Raw genomic sequence first — 23,687 nt, forward strand, 5'->3', positions numbered from 1 at the left:
GCAAAGCAGCTGGTGGGTTCAAACTGCCAACCTCTGTGTTAGCAGCCGAGCACTTAACCATTGTGCTACCAGGGGTCCTTTATGCCAAAAAAAAAATACCGCTGCCGTCAAGTCCGACTCATAGCAACCCTACGGGACAGCGTGGAGGGTCCTTCAGAGTGGGTAGCAATTACTGTTATCCAAGGAGACTGGGCATATGGTTGACCTCTTTAGAGAATAAAGTACTGTCTGATAAGAAGAGACCCACCAATGATGGCCCAGTTTGAGACGCAAAGTCAAATTATCCATAGTTCAGAGTAGCTGCTCCTTTTTAGCCTCCTTTGCTCCTTCCTCCTTTTCCCTGGAACCTTTGAGTAGTGGTGTGCCCCAGGACTCAGGACTGAAACTCTGCTTTCCTGTCTACACTCATTCCCTCATTCCCTTGTCATCTCATCCAGGCCCATGACTTTAGGTGCCTCTCTAGTTCTGAACAGAGCCTGGTGGCATAGTGGTTAAGAGCTGAGCTACTAACCAAAAGGTCGGCAGTTCGAATTCACGAGCCGCTCCTTGAAAACCCTATGGGATAGTTCTGCTCTGTCCTACAGGGTCCCTATGAGTCAAAATGGACTTGATAGCAATGGGTTTGGTTTTTTGTTTTTGCTTCTGGTTCTGAACAGAGGAATGTCATAACCTGACTTCCATGTTAACAGAATCCCTCTGCCTATTGTGTGGAGAATAAACTACTAAAGGTGGGGAAGGGCAGAAGCAGGGCAGTTGGTTAGGAGGCCGTTGCAGTAATCCAGCCATAGGAGGATGGTGGTTGGACCAGCACGGCCACAGTGAAAACAAGAAACATGTTGGACTGGGATGAGAGAAGAGAGGGAAAAATGCAGGAGGAGCAGTTTTGATGGGAAGGGCAGGAGCTCAAGTTTTTTGATGCCTAGTAGACAAGTGAGATGTGGAGTTGGCAGCTGGATGCATCAGTCTGGAGTTCAGGGGAAAGGCTGTAATCTTTACGGAAGCCAGTTTCTCCTGTGGAGGGACTGGTGGGTTCGAACTGCAGATCTTTTGGTTAGCAGCCAAGCGCTTAACCACTGCACCACCAGGCCTCTTTTTTTCCTCCCTCCTTAGAGAAATCAGAGGAGCCCTAGTGGCACAGTGGTTAAGTATTCACCTGCTAACCAAAAGGTCGGCAGTTTGAACCTACCAGCCGCTTCACAGGAGAATTATGTGGCAGTCTGCTTCTGTAAATAAAGATTTACAGCCTTGGAAACTCTATGGGGCGGTTCTACTCTGTCCTATAGGGTCACTATGAGTCAGAATCGACTGGACGGCAGCGGGTTTTTGGTTTGGTACAGAAATCAAACTCATCTCAGCAGCTTACAAGGCACTCTTTGACGTCATCTCCTCCCACTCTTCCCCTGAAACAACTCTGTTTTAGACCCTCAACACTGTTTCAGACTCTTCATTGTTCCTGGAAAACTCCAGACACGTTCACAATGCCTTTTGCCATTGCTGTTCTTCTTTCTCCAGATATTCCAATAGCATGGTCCCTCATCATCTTTAGGTCTTTACTCTAAGATCTCCTCTTTAAGGCCTTCACTGACCACTCAAAGTTACAACTTTCTCCAGAGCTCTTCACTCCCTTAGCCTGCCTGATTTTTCTCTGTAGTACTTACCACCACCAGATAGGCTGTATATCTTGATTAGTTTATTTACTGTCTCACTAACCACTCCCACCTCCATCTCTACTACGACAGCAAAGTTTATTACAAGATGCCTGAAAAGTGAGAAGGTAACTAAAGACTACTCAATCCAGCAACCTCCTTTCTCTACAGATAAAGTCTGCTTTACGGGCTGGAATGTTTTATGGGCTTCTCTTGCAGTATACTTCTTTGAACTCATGATGTTGAATTTAGACCATAAAATCAGTTTACCTTCCCTGAGGGCCTACTGATAGGTACACCAGGTGGCCAGCACCAGCAAGCCTTTCCACAGTGTAGCAAATCCAGCAGGGAGCTTGAAGCTGGCCGTTTGAGCAACATTAGCTGAAAGGAGATGCTGAAAGTGAGCTACAAACTGAAAACTATGGCTGTCCCATTTTCCTCGAGATTGATGATTTGCAGTTTTCTTCCTGCTCCTCTGTGCCCTTTAACACAGATGCTGTTCGCCTGGTATTCTTGAACTGGGGATACCTAACTTAGAAACTTGTCAGAGAAAAAGGGGACACGTCTCCCATACTTTTCTTAGTTCAGGTTCTTCTCTCGCATTTCTCCGAGGGTTTCAGTGGAGGGTTCAGCTCCTTGGGATTGGGGGGCCGGAAGCCATGCCCTCCTGGGGCGCAGAGCTAGTAGCCCCGCCCACTGACGGCTTTGCCATGAGGCGGCTCCCTTCCGTTACCCTCACACTAACGGACAATAAGGAGGCTTCAAGCTAGGCAGGCCAGTGTTGTACCCGCACACTTACCGGGGGCCGAACCTCTAGCAGGCTAACCCACCAAAAGACTCCATGCCTTGCTCAACACTGATCAGCACTATGGAAGATAAGCGGCTGCAGGGTAGAGGCCAACCACAACCCCCAGCAAGCTCCGGGGACCGGGGCGGGGCGCCCTCCTATTGGACAGCGGCGAGCAACAGGCCCTCAATGCCCCACCCTTAAAGCCAAGCCCGCCCCGCGAGCGCGGGGCACGGCGGGATTGGAGTCGATCTGACGGACGGACGGCTGGACTCCATCTCCCAGCGGGCTGAGCGCGAAAGGCGGCGGCGCAGCGCCTTTGTGGCGGTAGCGGCCCGGCGCGGAGGAAGTTCCGGTCTCCGCGGCGCTGGATCGGTGGCGGTGGCTGAAGAGAGGGAGGAGTGGGCCCGGGGGCTGCTCTTCCTCGGTAAGGGCCCGGGGCAGGGGAGAGGGCGTGTCAGGATCTACGGGGGAAGAGCCTGCTGGCCGGGTTGCTGTTAACATCGAAGGCCTGCGAGGCCTGGAAGCTGCGGCGCGACGGAGGAGGCGCGGCTTCGCCGTCGCGGGGCGGCCGCGGCCTCGCTCGGGAAGAAGAGAGCCAAGCGCCGGTGTGATGTGGGAGGCGCGGCTCGCAGGAGGAACGCCCCGGAACGGTCACGGGCCCTGGGCGGGGCTCGGCGGGGCGGTAGAATTACCCGCCTGGCCGCGGGGCGTCCAACCGCGGGGTTGGGGGCGGCGCGTGGTTGTGGCTCGGTGCTCCCGGTGTGCAGAGTCGCAGGCGCCCCCGTCTTCCTCTTTTTTTTCTCCGGAGACTTGGGGAAACGACAGGCTTTGTATCCCACACTTGGTGCTTTTGCAGGAATCTGATCCAGTTCTGAGGCGTAGCTCGAGAGGAAGCCCTTTTTGGATTTAGCACATAGCCTCAACCTCAGGGCCGGACATACACGAGTAGACTTGGCCAGACCGGAGGGCGCGAGAGCTCAGAGTCGGATCCACCGAACGATAGAACCTGGAGGTGGAGGAGCGGTCTGGTGGGTTCTGCGCCGTTGGGCAGATGTAGGAGGAGAGGGGTGTTGCTTTGTATTCACGCTTTAAATTCCTTTTGGCGTTGCCAATCTGTTTTTTTTTTTTTTTAACTTGAGCATTGATGTGCAGTTGAATTCAACTCTGGGAAAACATCGTTTAAAGAAAGGGTACTGTATTGTAGGGCATATAAACTTTAAGGGTAACTGTATTTTTCGCATATTGCAGGTTTGCTTTTGAGGGTCAGAGTTGCTGGATCTAAGTGAAGGAGTTCAGTAGACTCCGAGGCACCTGGTCAATTGGTTCACTTTTCTGAACTCTGGATTGTGTCCTAGGTTTGTTAGTTTCCAGCTTCCTGTTGAGTAATGCCACGTGTGAATGATTTCATTATGTCACCCTTAGCAAACTTTGAGGACTGTAGAGAAAGGTATCAACAACTGGTGAATGGTAGGGTTGACAGTGTCAGAACTTACTGATGATATACTACCGTTTTGAAACACAGAAGTTGGACCTGAATGTTGTCTTCATATCTGTTACCTGAGTACCTAACCTGAAGAATAGGTACCAGATGTCTCTTCCTGGACAGTTGTAGCACTCTTCCTTGTAGAATTCTGTTACCAGCCTTGGGTTTTTGTTGTCTTTAGGATCTTAGGTTCTTGTAGCCTTTCAGAGAAAGGAGAATTGTCGGGGGGGGAGGTTATTAAACATTCCCATCTTGTGGCAGACACTTGGGCTAGTTATATTCTTCTGCCACCATATTTAAGGAGCCATGGTGGTGCAGTGGTTAAGCGCTCAGTTGCTAACTGAAAGCTTGGAACCCACCAGCTGCTGCACAGTAAAGATGTGGCAGTCTGCTTCCATAAAGATTACAGCGTTGGAAACCCTATGAGGCAGTTCTACTCTGTCCTAGAGGATTGGCTATGAGTCGGAATGGACTTGACCGCAGTCGGGGCCACCATATTTAAATATATGAACTGATGTTGTTAATCTGATTCAGAGTTGTATTAAGATTTAAACTACGGAAAAGCTGTGAAATTGTAAAGGTCATACATTGATCTTTGATGGAATATTCAAGCTATATACCAAGCGCTTAGAATTATTTTTTTCTGGTAGGCTCCCACAACACATTGTTCTTATTGTTCATTTAGTTAACAAGTATCCTTTGAGTGCCTTTTATAACTCTCCTATCACTCTGTGAAATTCTGTATAGCAGAGTAGATAACTGTAGAGGCTCTGGAATCTGTGAAAGAGTTTGCATTCCTGCCTTCTCCACTCAGTGACATTGTACAAATTACAGGTAGTTCTTGACTTACTTCGGTGTTCCGTTCCTACACCTCTTCCGTCATAAGTCGGTTCTGATGTAAGTCGAATACCCCCCTTTTTTTTTTTTTGGATTTTCATTATCATTGCCTTTTATTACCAGTATTTGCAGTGTGACAGATCACTTTTATATGGTCTTTCTCAACATGATCTGGTAACTCCTACCAAATAATTGGGTGGGACAATGCAAATAAGGTGCTTATGGCCTACCAAGGGGATTGGACAGTTTGCTAATAATGCAAATAAGGTGCATGGCACCTTTGTGGGGTTGGGACCATGCAAATAAGGTGTATGGAACCCTACTGAGGGGACTGGTCAGTTTTGTCATCCTACTAGACTTAAAATAAGCTATCCTTGAGGCAGAAAAGGAGGACCTCACTACCACCAAGAAGATGCAGGGGTGGAGTACATCCTCTGGACCCAAGATCCCAGCACTGAGAATCTCCTAGACCCAGGAGACAGAGCTGTAACACCAGAGACAGTGAGAAGTGGTGGCAGAGAAACAACAGCAGCAGAACCAGGAGACCAGTGTGAGATGGTATGGTGGGCTTCCTGGCCCATGTGGCAAGGCGGCTACAGTGGGTGAGCAAGGTAGCTGGGTGCTTTGGGGCTGAGGCTTACTGGTGGAGTCAGGTGCATCAAGGCACTTACTGGCAGAGCTAAAGAGCTTTGTAACACTTGCTGGAGCAGGGCAGAGGCCAGGCTGAGGGGCCGAAGGCCACAGAGAGGGCTGCATACAGGCATGGTCAAGAAGCTGTCCTGATTGGAAAACTGTATCCTGAGTCGTTCCTAATCCTGAATTGTAACTGTTACTTCTGTAATAAACCCCATAATATTAAGTGTTGTTTGTGAGTTCTGTGTGGCCATTGCAACGAGTTAATCAAACCCAGCAGAGGAGTAGAGAGTGCCATGGTAGGGATGGCTGGTGTTAGAATTGGTGAAAAGATTGGAGAGAGGAGTTATGTTTGACCTCTGCCTCATAGCAGTCAGCCTTGGGCTGTTCATGCTGATGGTGATTTTCCCCCTTGGTGAAGTTAGAGGAGGTCAGATGCCTCTGTGCCATTTTTGCAGTGTCTTTATAAATCCAATCTTTGTCTTTGGTGGTTGGAAACATTACATCTGAGAATGATAATATCAGCAAGTTATTCACTGCAACATTGTATGTAGTACATATTACTAACAATAAGATGTACCAAAAAAACCCAAAAACTGGCAGTCGTAAGTGTGGGTTCATTGTAACTCGAATATGTCATAACTCGAATGTATTGTAAGTGGGGGACTACCTGTACCCTATCTCTCTGAGACTCAATTTCTTTATCTGTGAAATGAGGTTAGAAATGCAGCAACCTCATAGCTTGGTGAAGTGTACGTAATAAAAGTAATACCCTTAGAACAGTGCCTAGTGTGCAGAAGATGTTTGTTAAAGGTTGTTTTTGTTAGTTGCCGTTGAATTGGCTCCGATTCACGGTGACCTTATGTATAATAAAGGTCACCTAAATGTTGCCATTACTATTAATTTTATTACTTTTTATGTCCACAACCTCTCTCATTAATAAGTAACTCACCGAGGTCAGGGACTGTTGCTTATTCATCTTTGTTTTACCACCAGCAAGCTCTATACCTGGCGTATGTGTGGGCATCGAATATAGTTTGAATTGGCACAGGACATTTTTCCCCTCTGTTATAAATACTGCATTGTAAAACAGTGAAGTTGTATAGTAGTGCATTATACTCTTGTTTTCACTGCTCGCTGTTAGATAAGTGGGGACAATTTTATTCCTCCTTAATCAAGGCCTGTCTCACAAACTCCACCCTCCAGGCTTTTCTGACTCCTTTCTCTGACACTCCAAACTGGACACTCCCAGTTCCTCAACTCCATTGTCTTCTTTTTTTTTTCCCCCTCCTCTTGTAGCACTCAAGTAAGTTGAATACTTCTTTCCCTTACTCTGGGGTCGCTATGAGCCACAGTCGTCTCGACGGCAATGGATTTGGTTTTTGGTTTTACTAGGTAATAAGCCCCTCAAGGGCAGGGTCTGATTTCTTTTCTTACCATCTAGTGCTTTACTCATGAGATCCTCCGTGTGATTTAATTGCCTCACAAGCTGGGGTCTGTGCTCCTGGCATGAGCTAGTGCTGAAATCATGGGTTCGGCAAAGAAGGGCATTACTGCTGCAGCATCCTGAATAATAATTTTTTTTTTTTGTACTTTATATGTAGGTTTACAGAGCAGACTAGTTTCTCAGTAAACAATACATGTATTGTTTTGTAACATTGGTTGCCAATCCCACGACATGTCAATACGCTCCCCTTCTCGACCTTGGGTTCCCCATTACCAGCTTTCGTGTCCCATTCTGCCTTCTTGTTCTTGCCCCTGGGCTGGTGTGGCCATTTAGTCTTGTTTTGTTTTATGGGCCTGTCTAATCTTTGGCTGAAGAGTGAACCTCAGGAGTGACTTCGTTATTGAGCTGTAAGGGTGTCCGGGGCTAATACTCTTTCTTCAGTCTCTGTCAGACCCGTAAGTCTGGTCTTTTTGTTTTTGAGTTAGAATTTTGTTCTATATTTTTCTCCAGGTCTGTCCAGGACCCTGTCAGAACAGTCGGTGGTGGTAGCCAGGCACCATGTAGTTGTGCTGGACTCAGTCTGGTGGAGACTGTGGTTCTTGTGGTCCATTAGTCCTTTAGACTAATATTTCCCTTGTGTCTTTGGTTTTCTTCATTCTCCCTTGCTCCAGATGGGGTGAGACCTGAATAATCTTTATCATGAACAGGAGATTATTCCTTTGCTATTGTTTATTCATTTGTGAATTATTTCTTGTGATAACTGCAGAATATAGACTTTTAGGGAATTGGTGCCAGTGGGTAGAAAATATATTTTCTTACCTATAAACATGTTTTCTGTTGCTAAAATAATTAATTTGGAGCGTTGATTCCCCTCCCCCCCGCCCCCGGAACTAAAAGATCAGTTCTGAGATTACTATTTAAAATAAGTCAAGGGTATTCAGCAGAGTAAATAAGGGCTCCTGCAGTTTAATATTGTTAAAATAGAAGAAAAATGTGTTAAGTGGTTTGATCAAGTTCTGGCCCCATCAGAGATATTTAAGCAAGAGAAGCGACTTTATGTATTTATTTAAGAGCATTAGCTTTTGAATCAGATGGTCTTGAGTTTACATCATATTAGTTACATTGTACTGAGGCAAGTTTCTCAACCTATCTGAGGCCAGTTTCATATCAGTAAAATGGAGATAGTAACAGAATTTACTCCCTGGAGTACTTGTGACAATTGAGAGAACCCATGTGAAATGCGTAACTGTGGCACAGAGTAAGCGCTCAGCTATGCTGGACTTTATTACTGTTGTCTAGGAAGAGACATAACTAGGCAGGTTCTTTCCAGCTTAATGCTGTGATATAAACGCCGGGCATAGTAGTAGCAATAATAATGTATAATACATTGTTGTTTAAAAATTTTTAAGTTGTTTTGAGGCATAATTTACATACCATAAAATTCCCATTGTAAGTGTACAGTTTGATGCAGTCATCACCACTGTTGAGGTTTAGAATATTTCCAACACCTCAAAAAGTTCCCTAGTTCCTCTTTGAAGTCAATTCCTGGTCCAATGGTAAGAGCCAGCACCCATGCTTCTTATGCATGATCTCATTTACTCCTTAGAGTAATCCTATCAGATAAGTACCATCCATTATTATCCCCATTTTATAAGAGGAAAGCTAGGAGGCATATAAAAGTTAAATAACTTACCCAGTTGAACACAGAGAAAACTGGAGTTTCACTTCAACCCAGGCAGTCTGACTCAAACACATGCACTAGGCCAGTGGTCTTGAAACCCTTTTACTCTTGGACCTCTTAAAAGAATTTTTAGAAGTTTTTGTTTTTTTAAAAGAATTTTGGAAAACTTGTTTATTGCCTTGCAAATTTTAATTGACATCTTAACGTTTCTATCATAAATGGCTGCAAAGGATGCATTTTCCGGCATATTACATATTGTACATGTGCCTTAAATATATGTTTGTAAAAACTTTGGAGCTGCAAATTTAACTTAATCACTTCTTGGAAAACGTCTGCCATGTAATTTAATTGGCAAATGAGACTCCATTGTCAACCAGTTAGCCAGACTAGACTGCATCAACAGAAATGCATGCCAGATCCCAGTGATTTTTGAAATAAAAATTTAAAATAGTAATACCTAAAATTTTCTGAGCATTTTATGTATTAGGCACTGTTTTAAAGATTTATCATTTTATCCTGATAACTCTATAAAGTAGAGATCTTTATTTTGATTTTACGGATAAGTTAATTGAGGATTTTACGGATTTAAGTACACTGAGGTATAAAGTTAAAGAACTTAAGTTCCCACAGCTGGTTAGTGGCAAAGCCAGGACTTGTCTCTGAGCAGTCTGGCTCTGAATCCAAGCAGGGTATGTCCAGAGACTGCACCCTTAGCCCTCCACCACCACACTGTACTGCCTTACCAAGCCCACTCCTAAACTGGGGACCTGCTTGTAATTCATGGGTGTAAGGAACCATGAAGGCACCCTGGTGGTGCAGTGGTTATAATTCTCGGCTGTTAACCGAAAGGTCGGCGATTCGAACCCACCAGCAGCTCTGTAGGAGAAAAGACCTGGTGATCTGCTCCCATAAAGATTCCTAAAGTCTAGGAAACCCTATGGGGCAGTTCTGTTCTGTCATTTAGGGTCGCTATGAATCGGAATCGACTTGATGGCACACAACAACCACAAGGGACCAGGATATAAGAATATTTAAAATCAGGGCAATTTTCTACTCATAAGAAAAAGCAGCTCTCATGATGTATTTAAATGTTTCCCTACAGTAATAAATTCTAATTTGTACATAAGTTTGAGATTCCTATGGGATAGCCAAGTGGAGATATCTGGCAGGCATTTGAACTTAACGGGAAATCTAAGGAGTAGTCTGGGGAAGTCTAGGCAGATCATCAGCATAGAGTTGGTAGTTATGGTGATAAATTCCAAATGGATTGGATTGCCCAGGGATGGCATGAGAATCAAGAATGGTGCTGGGGAATAGTATAGAGCCCTGAGGGATTAGCAGTATTTAATGGGCATTCATTTATTTATTCAGCAAATATTTATGGGGAGGTGGTGTGTATGTTTGGATGAGAGAGATTGGAATTTGTTTATAAACAAAAAGGAAGCCATCAGCGGAGTGGAAATATATGCAAAAAGAAGTTAAGTGTTAAAGCAAGGTCTTCCAGGTGTTTAGGACTACACAAAAACTTTGCAAGGAGAATGTGAGCACGGATGTTTCTAAAGGAATCAGTATGCAAATCCTCAACTTCCATACTCTTCTTAAGAATGAGTCTTGTTAATTCTCCTTTTCCACTCACCCTTCTCTCATTTTTACCAAAGAAACACACCTTTCCACGAGACGTCTGAGGTACTCTGCCCCAGGGAGGGAAACTCTTCAGGACATAGACATGTTAACAATGTTTATCTCATTTCCTATTGAAGGATATTTGGGCCATTTCTGGTTTTTTTTTTTTTTTTTTTGGCTATGATGAATAAAGCTGTTGTAAACATTTTGTACAAGTCTTTTGTTTTCATTTATCTTGGGTAAATACCTAGAAATGAATTGCCGGGTCATAGTGTAGTATTAGGTCCGTAGGAGGTGCAAACCGTTTGCTTTTGACTGTTAACGTAAAGTTGACAGTTTGAACTGACCCAGTGGGAGGACAGAAGGAAAGACCTGGTGATCTATTTCCATTAAGATTGTTGTAGTTAGTTGCAGTCAAGTGTATTCTGACTCATAGTGACCCCATATGTGCAGAGTAGACCTACTCTATAGGGTTTTCAAGGCTGTGACCTTTTGGAAACATTGCCAGGCCTGTCTTCTGAGACGTCTCTGGGTGGGTTTGAACCACCAACCTGTTGGCTAGTAATCTGCTAAAATTATAGCCAAGAATACCCTATAGAGCAGTTCTACTCTGTAACACATGGGGTTGCCATGAGTTGGAATAGACTCGGTGGCAGCTAACAACAACAAGGGTAGTGTTTGTCAGACCGATTTCCAAAGTGGTTGTACTATTTTGTGTTCTATACAGCGGTGCCTGAGAGTTCTAATTGCTGGAAATCCTCGTGCATTTGTTTTGGTGAGTCTTCAATTTTAGCCATTCTAGTGAGTGTGTACTGGTATCATTGTGGTTTTAATTTGTGTTTTCCTTATGACTAATCACAGTGAGCATTTGGCGAATATGCCATGTGAATATGTACTCCAGTCTGTAGTTTGCCTGTTCATTTTTTTTTTTAAAAAGAGTATCTTTTGAAGAGCAGAAGTTTTTAATCTGGATAATTTTCTTTTATGGTTAGTGCTTTCTGGATCCTATCTAAGAAATCATTGCCTACACCAAGCTCACAAACATTTCCTTTCTTTCTTTTTTTTTTTTTTTAATAATCTTGATGGTTTCAGCCTTTACATTTATGTTGGTGATCCATTTTTAATTAACTTTTGAGTGTGGTGTGATGGTAGGCAAGGCAAGTACCATCAATAGGGAATCAGGATTGAATTCTGGAGATGAAACCTAAGAAACCCTACCACATCCAAGGAAAGCAGTAGGCACACAAATTACCCATTCCAGACCTGGGAAAGCACCATAAACAGGATGAATACACTTTAAATCCTTTAACGAGGCTCTTTTGGCATGCAAGGGTGTTGCCAGTAGCCACTAATTCCAGCCCTAATAGCATATATTAAAATTGCTACAGTTAAAAGGCTCGTGGTTGCATCTTGGAAGTGGGTATGTGGTCATATTGAGCTACCCCCATCTGTGCCCCTTGCCTGTTTCTGGGTGCCCCTTGGATGTGCCTTAACTGAGTGTCCGATGGGGCCTAAAGTGTTTACTTTGAAAAAAAATTAGAACGTTTAAAGCATGCTCAAACTACTGGATACTGCAGCTAAAAGTATTAGAATAGGATCCTTTGGCTCTGTTTTGTTGGTTTTTGGAACCAAAGCCATGATTGAGAGGTATGACCTGGGATGTTAGTATTGTGCTGCTGGAGTTGAAATTCTTGAAACCATACAAGGTGGACCACAGCAAGAGCATTTGCAAAGAATGTTCTCATTAATCAAGAATGAAAGGCAGAGGAGGTTTGAAAACAATCAACTACCATCATAATTTCAACCATAAAGAATGGTGGCCTATGATGGGGAGACTTTATTCCCATAACATGCTGGTTAGCTTTCAGGAAACCAGTCTTTGGGTTCTGGGGGAGTGTGATTGTAAAGCTGAAATTTCAGGGATTGATGGAAGGGCATTACCAGGAGTGGAGCCCACGGCTTAATGTGACACGTGACACTTGCCATCTCTTAGGCTCAGCTGACCCGTGTTCAACAGCTGTTCACATGGAATCATTTTCCATTTCAACCTTCAAAGCTTTTATTTGAATATTTGTTACCACTCCCAAGATCTTCATCTGTAGCAGCTCCATCTGGGCCTAGGTCCTAGGCTTCAAAGGTCACCACAGCAGCCCTTCTACTCATTGCTGTGTAGCATTTGTGGGGCTGGGGTTGGGAGGTGGGATCTGGGCAGTCAGGCAGCAGGCCCTTCTCACTCCCTCTTGAGTGTTAACTGCCAGCCATGGGTGTATATGGGATTAATGTTTTAGTACCATTCATTTTCAGAGCTAGTTAATTTGGTAGGTAAGTTATTAGGTAATTCTGTATAGATTCTGATTTTTATGGCTCCTGTCCTACCCTACTATGTGTATCAGCCAACACCTTTCCTGGGGTCTGATGAGCATCAGCATCGAATGCCTTAACTTGGCATTTGGTTCATCTTGCAGTGCCAGTGTTGCTGACCAAAGGTGGCCCTGGCTGCATCCAGCAACTCAGGGTTTTTACTCATTTAAATTTTAAGAATAGTTTGACATCATTTCATTTCCAAGACCTGTAATCATTGCGTTGCCAGATTGAACTGCATGTCTGTGAATGCTCCAGCTATTCTGAGGAAAACTTTAAGGGAGCCATCTACTAGATGGTTTGATATGTCTTGGCCAGATGACAGATTTTCATATGCTGTAGACTTCCAACAGAGTTTCCTCTTGTTTTGCCCTTCTCAGGCATAGTGCAACATCTTTTGGGTCTTAATATGCACTCAGGCTACACCTCCCTGGCACCACAGGTGAGAGTGGTGGTGTGAACTTGCAAGGACTGGAGAGGTCTGAGGATTTATACTCTGGCCTTTACCATCCTTGTGCCATGGGAGTTTTCTTGTGAGCGCTTGACTCACACACTTGTTAGAATGCTTGGGTTCTTGTTTCAAGAGGGGTGTGATGGGTAGCTGCCAGCACCCCCCAAGCCTATGTGTTTGCTTTGCTTCATGGAAATGTGGAGGTATGACACCCCTTGGGGCTCACTTGAGTCTGACCTCACTTTGGGAGTAGTCCTGCAGTGGGAGTGGTCTGGTTCTCCCTCCCCTCATGCACCTGTAGATCCCTTGTGAGCCTGAGGGGATAGGGAGGAGAGAATACTGTAACTTTTATCTCCCTCAGCCCCTGGATTCAGAGATTGCTGCTGTGGGAGTTGGAGGGGATAAAACACATTCAATGAAAGTGAACTCTGGTAGGAACTGGGATAGCCAGACCTCAGCACACACTCTCACAGGCAGTGTTCTTTTCCCCATGTGCTACCCTCATCCTCACATTCCCCCTCCAGTACTGTTTGGGGAGAAACCACAAGGTAGGTGAAGGTCAGAGGCCAAATGACACGATGGAGATTCTGGAATCTCTACCTAGGAGGACATGGGCCCCCTGGTGGGGAAGTGGGAGTGAGAGAGGGCATGTGGCTAGGTGTAGGACAGGGTGGGACAGGCCCTGCTCAGGAAGTCCCAGCCACATGCCCCAGGAGATGGGAGTGAGGTGGGGATTGTCTGTCAGATGATGCTCTGGTAGGTGTAGACCCCGGAAGAACCTGGGGCTGCAAGTGCATTCAAGTGCTAATAATGCTCAGTGTTCCTATAGGTGAGTTTGGGAAGAATTGATATCTTAACAATGTCTAGTCTTTTAAATCCATGAACATGGTATATCTCTGTTTATACCTAGGATTGGGATTGCTGGGTTATGTGGTAGGTCTATGCTCAACTTTCTGAGGAACCGCCAACCCGTTTTCCACAGCAGCTGTACCATTTTATATTCCCACCAGCAGTGAATGAGGATTCCAGTTTCTCCACAACCTTGCCAACACCTGCTGTTTTCTTTTTTTTTTTTTGATTGCTGTTCTAATGAGGGTGAGGTGGTATCTCATTGTAGTGTTGGTTTTTATCTCCCTAATGGCTAATAACGTTGAGCATCTTTTCATATACTTGTTGGGCATTTGAATATCTCTAGTGAAATGTGTGTTCAAGTTCTTTGCCCTTTTTTTTATTGTGTTGTCTTTTTGTTGTTAAATGGTAGAAGCTTTTTATATATTTTGGATATTAGACCTTTATTGGATAGATGGTTCCCCAAAATTTTCTCCCAGTTTGTAGGTTTTTTTTTCACTTTTTTGATAAAGTTCTTTGATGAACAAAAGGATTTAATTTTTATGAGATTCCAGTAAATTTTTATGAGATCCTATTTTATCTATTTTCTCTTTTGCTGTTCATGCTTTTATTGTCATATCTGATAATCCATTGTTAAAAACTGGGTCCCGAAACCATGCCCCTGTATCTTCTTTAAAATATATTTTGATATATGGTAGGATTAACCTCTTCCTCTGACCAGTGAGGGCTCTTCAGATCATTATTTTTCAAATACTTTCTAGCTATTCTTCCTTATTTTTTTTGTAGGCTTGTCTAATGCAGGAAAAAGTCTAACCCTGTTTTTAGATATCATATTAATTTATAGATTGACTTAGGTAGAATCCAGTCTTTAAAATGTCTTCTTGCCTAAGAACATGATACATTTCTCCATTAACTTATGCCTTCTGTATCCCTCAGGAAGTTTTTTTTCTTCATTTAGATTTTTTTTTTTAATTGAGGTAAAATATATGTAACAAAATCTGTCGTTTTAACCATTTTTGACTATACAATTCAATAGAATTAATTGTATTCACAGTGTTGTGAAACCATCACTGCTGTTGACTTGCAAAAATTTTCATCACCGCAAACAAAAACTCTGTACCCATTAAGCGACAACTCCCCATTCATCCCCTTAGCCTCCCATCCCTGCCCCCTAGTCCCTGGTAACCTCTAATCTACTTTCTGTTTCTATGAATTTGCCTGTTCTAGATATTTCATATAAGTGGAATCATACAATATTTGTCCTTTTGTGTCTGGCGTATTTTACTTTGCAGGGCATTTTCAAAGTTCATCCATGTCCTAGCATGTATCACAGCTTCGTTCCTTTTTATGGCTGAATAATATTCCCTTGTATGTATATATCACACTTGGTTTATCCACGCATCTGTTGATGGACACTTGAATTGTTTCCGCCTCTTTTTTTGACTATTGTGACTAATGCTGTTATGAACATTCTTGGACAGTGTGCGTTTTCAGTTCTTTTGGGTAAATACCCAGGAGTGGAATTGCTGTGTTGTGTGATAATTCTGTGTTTAACTTTTTGAGGTGCTTCATTTAGATTTAAGTTTATCTTTTGGTTGGTTGTTGCTTGAGATCGGATCTTCCAATGCCTTTGTACTGGTCATTGTTTGTATATATGAAGGCTATTGATTATTAAATATTTTGTTTATAGACATTTTAAATTGGTTTTATTGGGGTTTCCTGGTAAATAATCATTATATGCAAATAATAATGGTTTCCCCTCTTCCTTTCTGGTTTTTAATACTTTGTTTCTTTTGTCTCTTTATATTGACTGGCACTGTAACACATTGCTATTGAGTGAACTCCAATTCACGGTGACCCCATGTGTTAGAGAGTAGAACTGCTCCATAAGTTTTTCTTGGCTATAATCTTTATGGAAGATGTTTGCCAGGCCTTTCTTCTGCCTCAATGCTGAGTGGGTTTGAACTGCTAACCTTTACGTTGGCAGCTGATTGCAAACCGCTTGCACTACTCAGGGACTTCTGGTACTATAGTGGTTTATTTTACACATACGACCCTTTCTTGTGCTGCCTCAGTTTGTTTATGCCCAAGTGTTTTTCTGGACCATTATGGTTTCATAAGCAATAATGACACTTCCTCTCCTAATTAGAGATTCCTAGCATGTCTCCTCTAGCCTTATATGTCTGTTTACCTCCATTTGGTTGTAAGTATGATCGTTTTAGAAGCCAAAATAGTAGAAGTGATACAGACAAAATTCCGGCTGGTTCAGTGGGCATGTTAATGGAAGAAATGAATTACTGCTTTATTCTACTAATTTTTCCTGCTTCGGCCTCAGGTCAGTTGTAAAATAAGAAGATGTCTCTTTTCATTTTGGAGACATTTTTTACAGAGTATTAAATATTTAGGACTCTTGAAGGGAATTGTTGGCTCATGTAACTGAAAAGTCCGGGTGGGGGCGGGCGGGCGGGGGTTGGTTAAAGCTGGCTTCATGCATGGCTAAATTCAAGGGCGCAAACAATCTCATTAATCCCTGGCTCCTTGTTTTTACAGCTCTCAGTTTTGCTTGCTTGTGTATTGGGTTCATTCTCAGGAAAAGTCTTTTTGCAGGTGACACATACGGTGTCCTGGGCAACTGCAAGTTTTCTGGGTCCCTAGTATTTGTGATCTCAGGGAAGTGGCCCCTTTTTCAGTAGCGACAACAAAGGTCCTGGGGATGACTTCTTAGCTTGGCTTGGGTCACATACCCCATCTTCAGAGCAATCACTGTAGTGAGGGTAATAGACTGTTCTGATTGCCCAGGCTGGATGATATGGGATCAGCCATGTTGACTAAGGATGGGGTTAACGCTAAGATGCTGTTTTCAAAAAGGAAGGAAGAGTAGGTGCTGGAAGATTTAGTAAATACTTAGTAAATGTGAAGCATTCATAGTACATTTGAAAAGTTTATGGTGCCTCAGAGCACACATTTTTAATTAAGTTTATTTTTCATGTTACACTTTAATTCGTAAATGTTTAAAAGGGTCTCCAAAAATATCCTTGCTGATTCGGTCCCAGATAAGCCAAGCAGAAGAAAACTAGGTTAGCCACTAGTTCATATTCTAGTGTACTAGTTTTTTTCCCGAAATTTTATTAATTTTGTTGTTGAAACTATACACAGCAAAACATACACCAATTCAACAGTTTCTACTTATACAATTTAGTAATACTGATCACATTCTTTGAGTTGTGCAACCATTCTCACCCTATTTTTCTGAGTTGTTCCTCCCTCATTAACATAAACTCACTGCCTTCTAAGGTTCCTATTTGATCTTTTGAGTTGCTGTTGTCAGTTTGATCCCATACAGATAGTTCTTAAAAAGAGCATAATGCTCAAGGCAGTCCTTTTTTTACTAGTTAAGCTAAACTACTGTTTGATTTTAAGATGACTTCAGCCGATGTTTTTTGTTTAAGGTTTAAAGATTATCTTAGGTCAGTAGTTTCAGGGGTTCAGCTACCCTCCACAGCTTCAGAAAGTCTAGACCCCATGTGAATTTGAAATTCTGTTCTATGTTTTCTCTCTTCTGGTCAGAATTCTTCTATGAAATCTTCGATCAAAACGTTTAGTGATGGTAGCCGGGCACCATCCAGTTCTTCTGGTCTTATGGCAGAGGAGGCAGTTGGTTGTTCATGGAGGCAGTTAGCCACACATTCCGTATCCTCCTCCTATTCCTTACTCTCCTTCCTCTGTTGCTGCAGGTGAATAGGCCAATTCTTGTGCCTTGGATGGCTGCTTGTAAGCTTTTAAGACCTCAGGCACTACGCAGTGAACTAGGAGGTAGAACAGAAGCACTAAACATTTTATTAGGCCAATATACTGGGACGTCCCATGAAACCATGACCCTAAACCTCCAAACAAGGAACCAAATCCTGTAAGGTGTTTGGTTGTACATAAGCAGCCTCAGTAGCTACCTTTTTTTTTTTTTTTTGGTCATCGTAAATATATCTATCACACAGCCTTTGCCAGTTCAACTTTTTACAGGTGTACAACTTACTGATAGCAGTTACAGTAATCAACTGTGCAGTCCTGCCCTTAATCAATGTGATTTTTTCATTCTAATATACTAATTTTTGTCTTTTGTTTTTATACAGGTGCTGCTATAACCAGAGTTTGATAGAACAAGGATCTACTTATTGGAGCCTTCTTGACATAGAAAGAGATGTGGGGGGATTCTCGATCTGCTAATAGAACAGGACCTTTTCGGTAAGTCCTGAAATTTGAATATTTAAATTGTCAATATTTTAATGATAGAGACAGTATAAAATTTTGGGGCTACCATAAAGGGAGATATTTTCTGTGTGGAGAAATAGTTCTGATTTTTTAAAAATAGAAAGTATAAAAAAAGTTTCTAAATCATTTCCAAAGTGATTATGAAACTGAATACCCAGCATGCCAGGTATTTTATGTTGTAATGTCTTTTTAAACATTTAAAAAAAAAAAATCACTAAATATTTTATTTTTTATATCTTAGCAAAGTAACACATGCTTAGTGAAGAAAGCTAGCAAAAATGTACATACGCATTTATAAAAGTTCCATTAAGTTCACTAATTTATATCTGGAATTTAGAGCTGTGTTTTGCCCATGGCAGGTTGTTAAACCATAACTACTACAAATAATTCTGAGAAGGAAGAATGACTTGATGCAATTTTTTAAGGTACATTTCAGTTTTAGGGTTCCTGGATACAAAGATGAGTGGAGAAGGTGGTAGCATTCAGTTGTAAATGGATTGTTTTTTAGATTTGTAGGAAGTTAATTTTTTAAATAGCTAATATAATATACACTGATAGTATTTTTAAAGCTTTTTTGTTGTGTTTACATTTAATAAAGTGCTGTTAGGACTGATTTTTACAGTTTTACTTGGTGTAAATAAATCTGACCTCTAAAGTTATTCAGAAGTATTGCTACAATTGAAACTTCTGTTACTAGTGCATTTTCGTTTGGATCGACAGTCCACAAGATTTTATTGTGTGAATTCAACAGATGTTCTCATTCAGTATTCTTAGCTTGGTATTCTAATACGAAATTTTAGTTTGAGAACTGAGTTTAAAAAATCCATATTATGTTTAGTAAAGCTAATGTTTTGTAAATGCTAAATGATAGGGGTCTTTACTTTCTGCTCAGTGATCTCTAAATTAAAGCTATGGCAGTGATGCTGGCTATGTTTTTCCTTTCAAAATACTAAGGTCTGGATCAGTGGTCAGTAAACTATGGCCCACAGCCTGGTTTTGTAAATAAAGTTTTATTGGAACACAACCACACTCGTTCTTTTACAAATTGTCTGTGGTTGCTTTTGTGCTATAATGGTAGAGTTGAATAGTTGTTACAGGGACTGTATAACTTAGAAAGCCTAATATATTTACTCTTGGCTGTTTACAGAAAATATTTGCCAAGCCCTGGTGTAGATTGGTGGACTTTAACATTTTTTAAACATTTAGATTGTAAACTGTCCTCTTATTGCTTATATTTATGGACAATTATTTTGAAAGTGAGGCTGTTTCTTGCAGAATTAACTTAAGATGGTTTATATAAGCATTCCGAAATTAGGTTAATTTAGCTGTATTGCATGATATTTTTTCTATTTTCACTTTGATCCTATTTTATTATTTAAAAGTGTATATCCCCAACTTTAGTTTAAGTCATTAGATGCTATATTTTGTAAGACCCTTGACCAGAAGGGAGACATAGTTTATACAGCATTTCTTTCTTTTAGACTAATTTGGCCAAAATATATCTTGCAGGAAAATGATTTTGTATTTCATTTGAATGACTTTCCATCTTAAATTTGTTTTTGTTTAATTGAAAATGACTTCTTATAGCCACTGCTGTTTTATATTAATAGAATTTTTTTTGTGTAGTCTGTATAAAATATAGTTCCAAGAACCCTAGTACAGTATGTTACTCTAGATCTATTTGATCTCAATTTAAAAGGGTAAGATAATCCTTGGGGCAGTATTCAAAGGCAGTGTTGGTTGTGTTCTGGTCAGAAGACATGTAGATTTAGATTTAGGTACCTCAGTACTCATCCCACAAGTGTCTGATGAGGCATAAGTCTTTCTGCAAGTTAACTAGGATTTGAATGATTTAATTGTATTACTTATGTAGAACATTTAAGCTGACTTCTGTTATGATGAAGCAGATAGACATAACTAATGTTAATGGGAGCCTGTGGAAGTCATCGTGTTCTGAAAATTTATTAAATGCACACCATTCTAGTGTTTACGTTAATGTTGTTAAATTCCCACCTGTAACTGTTGCTCTTGAGTTGAGTGACCCAGAATCCTTTGATTCTTTCTTTAGTGAGCTCAGAAGGGTCGTGTAATAGAACTGGTATGTTCTGGAAGGAGAGAACTGAGTTAGTTGGACTTGATCTGTTACTTTTTGTTCTACTGCTAAGTAGCAGATAGCCCGTCAGAACTCCTCATATTTTCCTTATTCTCTGCCCCAAATCAGGATCCCATGTACCTAAATACCTAAATTCCCTAATTTCTTACCAAAACCAAAACATATAAAATGGTCTTGAGGTTAGGTGAAGGGAAGACGTGGGGTAGTATGAAAGATTGGGCCAGCTCTTACTTGTCTTGTGAGTCCTCCAAACTGGTAATGTGAATTTAATACTATGCTTATTTTAGATAAATTTTATTACCATAAAAATTAGCATGTGGCATTGGAATCTGGAATATCAGCTGCTTCATTTGGGACATGGGAATAATGCTTGAAGGCCTAATGCTCTCTCTAGGTCCCTTTCACCGTTAAGTTCCTAGATGCTGTTGCTTGGCTTAGATGGCTTATGCATGGCTTTGTGGCATAATTCATGCTGTCTTCTATGACACCCTTGGGTAGTTATAATAATAGAATATAATAATAGGACCCAGGTGAGAGTGGTTTAGGTAGAGCCACTGTAGAACTGGGATTTAGATGCAGCCGGGGCTGATGCTCAGCTGGTAAATACTGGTGTGCTCCTACTGCTGATTTACAGCCAGTGTTTCTTTGTTTTGGGCCTGCACCCATCCTGGTTGGGTGATGTCTGTGCTGTAGCTGTAATCAAATATTTTTTAATGTCACCCTTGGATGCAGCAATGAGAACGACACCTCCTGAAACTTCCGGTAACAAATTTATAGTGCATTGATTTTTCTGATGCATAGGAATCATCATGTTGACCTTGGAATTCCAAGTTCCCTGACTGTAGGAAATGAAAATTTTTGTAGCGTGTCACCATTGCTAGCTTATCTGGTGTTGCGGATTTTCCCTGTTGCAGGACTGGGTGAAAGCTTTTTCTGCAGCAGTCATGTTGAAAACCTTGTGTTGACTTTCCTCGTGTTCTGAAATGGGAGCATAAACGTTTACTCCGCCACTTCGTCTTAAAATAGCAAAACATTGCTGTTTTCTGCAGATCTAGGACCTTGTTACAGAACTCTGCCAAAAAAAAAAAAAAATGTTTACAGAAGAATGTGCTGTGATTAGAGAAGAATATGCTGGTGTGTAGATTTCAAACTCTCTGGACAATATGAGTAACACTGTCTTTGTTTCTACAGTGGGAGCCAAGAAGAAAGGTTTGCTCCCGGGTGGAACAGGGATTATCCTCCTCCTCCCCTTAAGAGTCATGCTCAAGAGAGACACTCTGGCAACTTTCCTGGCAGAGATTCACTTCCCTTTGATTTCCAGGGGCATTCAGGAACTCCCTTTGCAAATGTAGAGGAACATTCTTTCAGCTATGGAGCTAGAGACGGACTGCATGGTGACTATCGAGGAGGGGAGGGACCTGGACGTGATTTTAGGGGGGGAGATTTTTCATCTTCTGATTTCCAGAGCAGGGATTCATCACAGTTGGACTTCAGGGGTAGGGACATACATGCTGGGGATTTTCGGGATAGAGAAGGACCACCTATGGACTATAGGGGTGGGGATAGTACTTCTATGGATTATAGAAGTAGGGAGATGTCTCACATGAACTACAGAGACAGGGATGCTCACACTGTTGATTTCAGAGGTAGGGATGCTCCTTCTGACTTCAGGGGTCGGGGTGCTTATGATTTAGATTTTAGAGGCCGGGATGGATCCCATGCAGATTTTAGGGGAAGGGATTTATCAGATTTGGATTTCAGGGCCAGAGATCAGTCCCGTTCGGATTTTAGGAATAGAGATGTATCTGATTTGGACTTCAGGGACAAAGAAGGAACACAGGTGGACTTTAGAGGCCGAGGTTCAGGTCCTACTGATCTAGACTTTAGGGACAGGGATACCCCACGTTCAGATTTCAGAGGTAGGCATCGGTCCAGGACTGATCAAGATTTTAGGGGCAGAGAGGTGGGATCTTGTATGGAATTTAAAGATAGGGAGATGCCCCCTGTGGATCCAAATATTTTGGATTACATTCAGCCCTCTACACAAGATAGAGAACATTCTGGTATGAATGTGAACAAGAGAGAAGAATCCACACATGACCATACAACAGAAAGGCCTGCTTTTGGCATTCAGAAGGGAGAATTTGAGCATTCAGAAACAAGAGAAGGAGAAACACAAGGTGCAGCCTTTGAACATGAGTCGCCATCAGACTTTCAGAACAGCCAAAGTCCACTTCAAGATCAAGACATGTCACAGCTTTCTGGAGGTGAACAACAGAGTTCAGATGCTGGTCTGTTTAAAGAAGAAAGTGGTCTGGACTTTCTTGGCCGGCAAGACACTGATTACAGAAGCATGGAGTACCGTGATGTGGATCACAGGCTGCCAGGAAACCAGATATACGACTATGGCCAGAACAAGTCTTTTCCTGAGGGCAAAACTGCCCGAGATGCCCAATGGGACCTCCAGGTATGTTTATGGGATGGATTTCTTTTTCCTTTTTCATAAGGCTTTTCTGAAGAGTAAAGTGTAGAACTCGTGACCTTTAGTCCTGGATCTTCTTGCACAACCATTAAGAAGCAAAATTTGTGTTCAGGAGTGGAATGTAAATCTCTAGAGAAAGGGCCTTCAGCTCAGATCATATTTCTGATTTGTGTCTCTCCACTATTTTTCTTTTATAATATTTTATTGTGGTTTCGGTGAAGGTTTACATAGCAGTTTAGGTTTCCATTCAATTTCTATACAAGTTGTTCAGTGCCATTGGTTACATTCTTAACAGTGTGTGAACATTTCTCATTATTTCTGTACTGGTTGTTCCGTTTCCATTACTCTGGTTTCCCTGCCCCATTACGTTCTCATCTTTGTTTTAAAGTAATTATTGACCATTTGGTCTTATATAGGTGATTTTTTATAAAGAAGCACAGTACTTACATGCGATAGTCATTATTTTTTAAATTGTACTGTAAGTGAAAGTTTTCAGTTCAAGTTAGTTTCTCATACAAAAATTTGTATACAAATTATTGTGTGACCCTAGTTGCTATCCCTGTTATGTGACAGCACACTCCTGCTTTCCACCCTGGATTTCCTGTGTCTATTCAGCCAGCTCCTATTCCTTTTTGCCTTCTCATCTTGCCTCTGGACAGGAGTTGCCCATTTAGTCTCATGTATCTACTTGAGCTAACAAGCACTCTCTTCACGAGTATCATTTTATGTCTTATAGTCTAGTCTAGTCTATGTCTGAAGAGTTGGCTTCAGGAATGGTTTCAGTTCTGGGCTAACAGTCTGGGGCCATGTCTTCCAGGGTCCCTCCAGTCTCAGTCAGACCACTAAGTCTGGTCTTTTTACTAGAATTTGAGTTCTGTACGCTGCTTTCTCCTGCTCTGTCAGGGACTCTATGTTGTATTCCCTGTCAGGGTGGTCATTGGTGGTAGCTGGGCACCATCTAGTTCTTCTGGTCTCAGGCTGATGGAGTCTCTGGTTTATGTGGCCCTTTCTGTCTCTTGGGCTAA

At 42.0% G+C, this 23,687-nt stretch overlaps 1 protein-coding gene across 4 annotated transcripts in view; it reads left to right on the forward strand.

The window, feature by feature from the left end:
- Nucleotides 1-2,693: 2,693 nt before the first annotated feature.
- Nucleotides 2,694-23,687, forward strand: part of RBM6 (RNA binding motif protein 6) — a 105,430-nt gene continuing 84,436 nt past the window's right edge. For 3 of the 4 annotated variants that reach the window (XM_023727002.1, XM_023727008.1, XM_023727007.1), the window contains exons 1-3: nucleotides 2,694-2,860; nucleotides 17,929-18,040; nucleotides 21,372-22,647. In XM_023727002.1, the coding sequence (XP_023582770.1) occupies nucleotides 17,997-18,040; nucleotides 21,372-22,647 (1,320 nt within the window). In that variant the 5' untranslated portion in view covers nucleotides 2,694-2,860; nucleotides 17,929-17,996. Of the gene's footprint in view, nucleotides 2,861-17,928; nucleotides 18,041-21,353; nucleotides 22,648-23,687 lie in introns of those variants that run through there. The other variant, XM_023727013.1, reaches the window with a different exon arrangement.

Source organism: Trichechus manatus, unplaced genomic scaffold (assembly GCF_000243295.1).
Source record: "Trichechus manatus latirostris isolate Lorelei unplaced genomic scaffold, TriManLat1.0 scaffold00001, whole genome shotgun sequence".
NCBI lineage: Eukaryota > Metazoa > Chordata > Mammalia > Sirenia > Trichechidae > Trichechus > Trichechus manatus.